Raw genomic sequence first — 8,599 nt, 5'->3', positions numbered from 1 at the left:
AAAAAAACATGGAGAAGCAGCGTTCAATTTTATGCTCCACATCTGAAACAAACTTCCAGAGAACTGCAGGTCTGCTGCAACTCTCAGTTCTTTTAAATCAAGACTGAGGACTTTTCTTTTTGCCGCTGCTTTTTATTATTATTATTTATTCATACACTGCACACTGTAACTTTTATTCCTGTATTTTATTTTTCCTGCATTTTGTTTTAAATGTTCTGCAAAATACAAGAGAATGTTAGTAGAACGACTTGAGGGAGGAAGAGAAAGAAGGAAATGTATGTTGGAAATGGAGAAGTTGGATTTTTGGTGCAAGGTGTGCCTAGTGACACAACAGTAGGTCACTGACAGCTGATGTGGTCCCTTGTTCAGAAAGGATGTTTGAGGCACTGGTGAAAAGCCAGCGAGCAACTATACAGAAGGACATTGTACATAAGTGAGTGGAGAGAGAGAAGGTTTCAGTATGTGATAAAGAAGTGTCCTTTTTTGCATTTCGTTTTATATGACCTTTTATGTGTCGCACTTTGTCTTGATGCTTTTAATGTATCATGTAAAGCACTTTGATTTGCCTTGTTTCTGAAATGTGCTATACAAATAAACTTGCTTTGCCTTGCCTTGCCTTGCCTTGCCTTGCCTTGCCTTGTGTGTGTGTGTGTGTGTGTGTGTGTGTGTGTGTGTGTGTGTGTGTGTGTGTGTGTGTGTGTGTGTGTGCATGTGTGGATATACATTCTTTTTTTTGGGGGGGGGGCACTACATGTTACATATTCATCGTGCACACACTCTACCCAAGATGTAACCTTGTACACATTGAATATGTAACATGTAGTGCCAGTGAGTTCACCTGTATACTGATACAACCCTTTTCACACACACACACACACACACACACACACACACACACACACACACACACAGACCGCACACGCACACAGAAGTGCACACACATATGCGCACACACAATGAATTCAATGAATATCACATGAATTTCCAACAGCAAGCACTGCAGATAAGTAGATCAGATAAAATCTCCTAGACACTGCAGAGGAGACGTCTGCTGAATATATGATGACAAAGTTACACACACTCACCAACTGCATAGAGAGAAATACCACTGTCGGTCACTGCCTTGGCTGGCCCGTCTACCTGGTCATCCGAACGTCCGTTTGTGATCAAAACAGCAATCTACAAATAAATAAGGAAAACTAATTGAAAATGGTGTTCTTAAACATTCCACATTGTACAGTACAATACAGTTCACATGTTCTATAACAGAGACGTATGTGTTATAGTATTTGTAGGCTACATCTAGTTTGTATATTTCTATCTCTTGTATTAAGAGGGACAGCTTTACTTTTGAAAACACTTTAAAATACAAAATAGAAATGAGCTGACACGACTCACCACATAAATTAATTAAATTCAACACATTATTAACATAACATTAGTAAAGCAAACAAAAGAGCCCTGTCCTTACAAACACTTGACTTGTTCAAGTTTGCCTCTCTGACTCACTTCTCAGTATGAGACTCAAACATCCCCTCACGCAGGAATGTTAATTCACCCATTATGAAATATTCATTTGGTTCGTCGAAAGTTCAATCGATGGGGGGGAGGCCAGAGCACATCAATATGCAGTTGGCGCAGGCAACGGCATCCGCGCTGTTTGCCGATAGGCTGTGAAATCCGATGTCGAGCTAATCCTCCTCTCCCTCCACCCACTTCAGGTGTGCTGCCAAGACAGCATGACTTGCATTGAGAGCGTGTCAGCTTTGAATGCTAACGAGCTATGTTAGTAAACCATGCGTGTGTGTGTGTGTGTGTGTGTGTGGGTGTGTGTGTGTGTGTGTGTGTGCGTGTGTGTGGGTGTGTGTGTGTGTCTGTCTGTGTGTGTGTGTGTGTGTCTGTCTGTGTGTGTGTGTGTGTGTGTGTGTGTGTGTGTGTGTGTGTGTGTGTGTGTGTGTGTGTGTGCGTGTGTGTGTGTGTGTGTGTGTGTGTGTGGAGGTGTGGAGGTGTGTGGGTTTGAGTTGGCTATGCATTCTAGATGGTGTGCGAGAGTAATGCTGGAACATATCCAGTGTATCTATGGAGTGGTGGAAAGACTTCAGAGAGTTCTATTGGAAAAATTCATCAAGCTCTCTATTTGAACAATTATTCTGTAACTGATTAAGTGAATGATATAAGCTACTCAGACTTTAGAGGACAGTTCGGGTGGTATTTGTTGTTAAAACATAATTTCATGTATGACCACATGATCAGTCACAAACAGTGAAAAGGGAAGTGAAACCTGGCCTGTAATGGGAGGCCTGAGTACTACAGTAGGCTACTGTACCTTGGGAGTGTTGTCCCTGGCGATAGAGGGGCTGAAGACATAGTCAACCAGGAACTGCAGGGCGTCGCCCGTCCTGCTGGCTCCACCCTCAAATGGGAGGTCCTTCACGGCTCTAAGGACATCCTCTAGGGTGCTGTAGTCTGTCAGTGCGATACGCATCCTGGAGAGAATACATTAGACTTCATTATCAATGCAGGGACCACTTCACCGATCACATTCTGCATAATTATTTAGTGAAGACTTGTTATTGAAGATTAAGTTCAGGTCTTTGCTCATGTGTTCATGGGGATCTATGTATTCTCAATCAAACATTTTGAATAAGGCAGTCGACCAATCAACCATTCAGTGACACAATTAAACAATGAACCGATCAATCAATACCTGAATCCTCCCAATGATTCTACCAATCGTGATTAATCAACCCATCAATCCCAGGAAGCAGCCGGTGTTTCCCATCGTTACCTGGGGAGATCTCCGTACACAGTGACCCCGAAACGGACGCCCTGGTCCCCCACGGCGCTGTCCCGGAAGGAGGAGATGATGGCGGAGATGAAGTCCTTCACCCTGGAGAAGCTGTCATCGCCCACGCTCCATGACTCATCCACCAAAAACACAATGTCAGCAGGCGTCACCGTACCACATACTGGTGGAAGAGGGGAAAGGGGGGGGGTTAAAGCGTGCACGTTGTGTGCGTGCGTGTGTGTGTGTGTGCTTGCACGCGTCCTTTTCTGTCTGTCATCTGTCATGTCAACAGGATCCTTCACCAGTCTCAGATCATACTGGCTGCCACGTTCACTAAGTGTTTGTGTTCAAAGTTTCCACCAGTTCAGATCAGAAGCATTTCCCCTCAGGGATCAATAAAGTACTTATATATCTGTCTGTCTGTGTATCTATCTATCTATCTATCTATCTATCTATCTATCTATCTATCTATCTATCTATCTATCTATCTATCTATCTATCTATCTATCCACCTGTCTATCTACCTGTCTGTCTGTCTGTCTGTCTGTCTGTCTGTCTATCTATCTACTGTATCTAAAAAGCTAACAATCTTTACCTAACCTTAAATCGTAATCTTTACCTAACCTTAAATGCCTTAACCTTAAACGTGTCCTGAACTCCCTAACCTTAAATGCCTTAACCTTAAACCTTGTCATGCTTAACCAAACCTGTCATGCTTAATCTCCTTTCAAAAGCAAAAGGGTAAAAACTCTGCACCTGGGCCAATTCTTGAATCTGACTTAGTTTATTTCTATCCAGAGTGGTTATCACTAGATGGCAGTATAGCTCCATAGTATTTTGGTAAGCATTTATTTTGTGATGGGCATTGCACCACAAAACTCTTCAAAAAAAAATTATGGGACACCAGTGGTGCTTTGAATTCATCAATATTCTGAACATTCCACCTATAAAACTTCAGTACAGACGCTTGGAATAATAGCATAAACAGGCCAAAGTGAAGACCCAAGAGCTCTAGCTTGCTAATGAAGCTCACACCTCCCTGCATGAAGATCAGGGTGTGTCTCTGTTAACTGCTATCCAATCTCATGGGGGTGTTGACGCAGTAGCCTCCTCTCATCCATCCAACACACAAACACACAGGACATTTGCACGTACTGCATACTGTATACAAACACACCCACACACACACACACACACACACACATGCATACCAAAGGTACATTGACTTGCAGGGATTAGGGGAGGAGGGAGAGATGGGGTCCCTCTGAGTCAATATACCACTATTACATATGCAATAAACCACAGTGGTGACAGCATTGATTGGGGCGCTGAATAAAAGATAGGGAGCGGTGATTGTGCTGTAAGTGATAACTCAGCTCCTCTCCCTCATCCTGTCCTCTATTTCATTCCCTCGACTTCTCTCCTCATTCTAACCCCCCATTCCCTTGGCTCCCGTCCCAGGATTCAGCTGGGGCGACATATGTCCCAAGCTCTAAGCGACCTAACACTCCGCTTCTCACAAACCCATACATTTCCATCCAGCAGACCAGCCCAGAGACACGATATCACGGGGGAGGCCGTTTTGGATGCAACACCGGCAGGCTGACTCGGCCTGCGTTAGCGTGAAATCGACTCTCTCACTGATGTGAAAAGTTTCAGGTCACAGGGAAATGACAGTGCGAGTCTCGCAAAAACACGCTGCCCGTGTAAAGCTCTGTAAAGGCCTAGGGCGCGTGGATAGTCACTCTCTGTTTGTGCAAATCGATGGCTTTCTCTCACACCCCCGAGTGCCATAAAGAGGATTTGAACGCGCTGGAAACATCAGCAGAAAATCCGCCAGACGTCTGCAGTCAGACAAGCACAGCCAGGGGGTGGAAAATGAGTCTGCAGATGAGGACCACATGCCTGGGTTGAACACATTGCAAAGCAGTGAGTGGAGTAGCCTATAGTTTACAGCATTTTGCCATAATACTGGCATTCTGCGACATTGCGTAAATGTTGTTGTTGTTGTTATTGTGTTCATTCAGACCACCCGGGACCTGAATAATTGTTGTTTAAACCACCATGCATTACATGCTTCAGAAAACACAAGTGAAGCCAAAACAAGGCAGGTATAAAACAGTATCAACTGTTTAGAGAAAATTAATTTAATGTGCCAGAATTACACCTCAATAGCATCGTAGTTTAGTAAAGAAGGACTGAGACAGGCTATACATACTGTAAAACACCTGACCAGTGCTTGACCAACCAGATTTCCCATAGTATCACCCTGGTATCACCCTGACCGTGGAGTCGTTCCTCTTCCTGAGCACCACCATCTCCCAGGACCTCAAGTGACCCAAGGACCCAAGAAGACACAACAGAGGATGTACTTCCTGAGGCAGCTGAAGAAATTCAACCTGCCAAAGCCACTGGTGGTACACTTCTACACCTTCATCATCGAGTCCATCCTCAACTCCTCCATCACCATCTGGTACGTTGCCACCACAGACAAGGACAAGGCCAGACTGCAGCATGTCATCCACTCTGCAGTGATTGGCTGCTACCTGCCATCCCTCCTGAAGCGGGCCAGAAAGATTGTGGCCGACCCCTCCCACCCTGGACACAAACTCTCTGAACCAATCCCCTCCGGCAGGAGGCTGCAGTCCATCAGGACCAAAACCTCTCGGCACAAAAGCAATTTCTTCCTGACTGCAACCAGCCTCATCAACAAGGCCTCTGTCCCCCTCTGTATCGTTATTTTGACTTTTGATCTTCCTGTCTTGTCTTAATTCCTCGTGTGATGTGTGGAAACCTACAGTACCTGTGTAATAGATACATTCAAATAAGTGTATTCTCTGTTCAAGACATTGTCATAGGAAATCTACATTCTCATCCTCTGTGTTATACAGCTGTCTCCTGTTGGGTTTGCCCTGACACCACTTCACACTTTATGGCAGTAGACCCCCTCCAGGGGTCCCCCATCAGTTATCTTTGATCGCTGTAAATGTTCACTTCAGCTGTTGACCCTCAGACCTAGCCTATTCACAGATAATTGGTTAGTGACGTTTTGCATATGCATGTATGGGTTCTACCCACAGTGTTTATAATGCTGTGGTTTGATGATCATTTTGGTGGATTTTCCTTTCTCTTAGAGCCCGGATTTGCAAATTCGTGCAAACTACTACTCTTTAATAAATCCACAACACCTGGTTAATAAATCTGATTCTGATTCTGAATAACACCTGATGCATTCTACTGTGTACAGAACCTGAGGACTTGATTGACCGACTGACCTGGCTGACCAACCGACCGACTGACAGACAGACAGACAGACAGACAGCAGATAGACAGGCAGACAGACCAACAGACACACAGACAGGCAGAGAGACAGACAGACAGACAGACAGACAGACAGACAGACAGACAGACAGACAGTCACAGATAGGTAGGCAGAGACAGGCAGACAGAGACAGACAGACAGACAGACAGACAGACAGACAGACAGACAGACAGGAAGGCAGGAAGGCAGACAGACAGACAGACAGACAGACAGACAGACAGACAGACAGACAGACAGACAGGAAGGCAGACAGAGACAGACAGACAGACAGACAGACAGACAGACAGACAGACAGTCACAGATAGGTAGGCAGAGACAGGCAGACAGAGACAGACAGACAGACAGACAGACAGACAGACAGACAGACAGACAGACAGACAGACAGACAGACAGACAGACAGGAAGGCAGGAAGGCAGACAGACAGACAGACAGACAGACAGACAGACAGACAGACAGACAGACAGACAGACAGACAGGAAGGCAGACAGAGACAGACAGACAGACAGACAGACAGACAGACAGGAAGGCAGACAGACACAGACAGAGAGGCAAACAGACAGGCAGGCAGAGCTGTACAGGAGGCCTGCAGATGTACAGATGAATGTGCTGACCAACAATAAAAGAGGAATCTCACAGTCTACGATCTGTTCCCAGGTGTGCCGCTATAGCGTTGCATATGGACTGTGTTTAGTGTATGACCGGGTGTCTGAGAGGGGGGGGGGGAGGACGGTAGGCAGAGGTGAAGGGGATGTTGCAACGGGCAGAAGACTGGAACGTTTCAGAAGAAGGGAGGAGAGGAGACAGGAGGGAGGGAGGTGGAGAAGAACGAGGGAGCCAGCGAGAAAGAGTGACATAGGTAGGCTACAGGCGAAGCGGGGGAGAGGAAAGCATAGTCGGGCAGAGGAAAAAAAAAGAGATGACACTGCGTCCGATACCTTCGGCCTGCGCAGTGACCGTCCGATGGGACAGAGACAGGGAGAGCAGGAAGACCCACACGCAGGAGTGGCCCATACTCTGTCCTCTCCTCCTCCTTCTTCTATTCCTCCTCTCCTGCTCCGGGTGCTCTTCTCCAGGCGTCTCCCCCGCGACGGTTCCACTCCGTGATGCTCAGCTGCGACTCGATCGTCTCTCTTATCTGTTGGCGGGTAGACGACAGCATGCCATGAACAAAGTGGGCGGCTTAAATCGCCGCGTCGTCAGATCTGTCTGTCTGGTTCTCTCATTCAGTAGCCTACAATCGCGCTGAAGTGTCTGAGCTGAAGTGGGCCAGAGATAAAAAGAAGGCAAACTATTCTGGTCTCTAAAGCTGGATTGCCGCAGGGCAGGCCCAGTGCATAGTGTGTTTGAGCGCAACACAAGACCATTTGCGGTCAATCATAAGAGCCTCTATAAGCTAACACTGCATTCATTTTACAGTAGGCCTACGTGTGGCATTTTCAGGAATCAAGCCCATACGCGGCTATCGGCCAAGATGGTGAAAGCTGTGTAGACACACACAGGCACAACCACACAACCCTCCCACTCAGGACATCAACACCAGCAACAGCATTCGGAACTGAAACATCAATTGAAAGGCTTAGCTCATCGGTATTTCATATTTTTGGTGTAGTGTTGTTCACTCAGGCAAAGCCAGGGTGGTCTAGCACTGGCTGCAGAGTTCCTCTCTGTGCAACATGTCTGTGAATATGATTCACAAGGCAGGTTTGCTGCCAACGTTGTTGCTATGACAACGCTATAAAGAAAGCAATCATATTCATATTGGTTCATATTTGGATACCTCGTAAATACTTTATCAATCAGTAGATTATTATTATTATTATTACTACTACTACTACTACTACTACGGGTGTAGGTTTTATTCATATATTATGTCTATATAGCAGCCACAGCAAGTCCCTGGGGCTTCGGGGCTGGTCACCCTGCTCCTTAACCCCAGATCAGAGCACCTATCCTGGGTAGAGGACTTAGTGGAGGCACCTTGGGTCTGCTTTCTGCCCCTGGATGTAAGGTACCAGGTGTGATCATCTACTGAGCCAGGACACCATGGCTAAACGCTTCCTGTGTGTGTGTGTGTGTGTGTGTGTGTGTGTGTGTGTGTGTATGTGTGTGTGTGTGTGTGTGCGTGTCCCTTGAGTCGGGTCAGAAGCGTGACACAAAAGCAAATCTGTAATAACGGACACCATGTGTGTCCAATTTCAAATCCCACCTGCTGACCAGCGTGTGTGTGTGTGTGTGTGTGCATGCATGTGTGTGTGTGTCATCTTGGATCAGAATACCATGACAACATTGCGAATTGCAGCAACTGATGCCACATGTGTTCAATTCTTATCTCCACCTCTTTGTGTGCATGTGTGTGTGCATGTGTGTGTGTGTGTGCATGAGTCTGTGTGTACAGTAGCCTACTCATTTGTGTTTGTGTCTGTGTGTACATCCTGTAACAGATAGCCAGCTGTATCTTCACCCTGCTGTGACCAGACCTCTCCAACAT

The 8,599-nt window shown here is 46.2% G+C and overlaps 1 protein-coding gene across 1 annotated transcript in view; it reads right to left on the bottom strand.

The window, feature by feature from the left end:
- The window catches only part of col7a1l (collagen type VII alpha 1-like), a gene marked incomplete at both ends in the record, with an annotated part of 70,328 nt that extends 63,206 nt beyond the window's left edge, over positions 1-7,122 (bottom strand). The window contains 4 exons of the mRNA XM_084447762.1: positions 1,086-1,179; positions 2,327-2,486; positions 2,789-2,969; positions 7,047-7,122. Of these exons, the coding sequence (XP_084303888.1) occupies positions 1,086-1,179; positions 2,327-2,486; positions 2,789-2,969; positions 7,047-7,122 (511 nt within the window). The remainder of the gene's footprint in view (positions 1-1,085; positions 1,180-2,326; positions 2,487-2,788; positions 2,970-7,046) is intronic.
- Positions 7,123-8,599: the final 1,477 nt, after the last annotated feature.

This window comes from Borostomias antarcticus (assembly GCF_949987555.1).
Source record: "Borostomias antarcticus genome assembly, chromosome: 13".
NCBI lineage: Eukaryota > Metazoa > Chordata > Actinopteri > Stomiiformes > Stomiidae > Borostomias > Borostomias antarcticus.
Note: the sequence above shows the minus strand (reverse complement) of the source record. Positions and strands in the feature narration are given on the sequence as shown.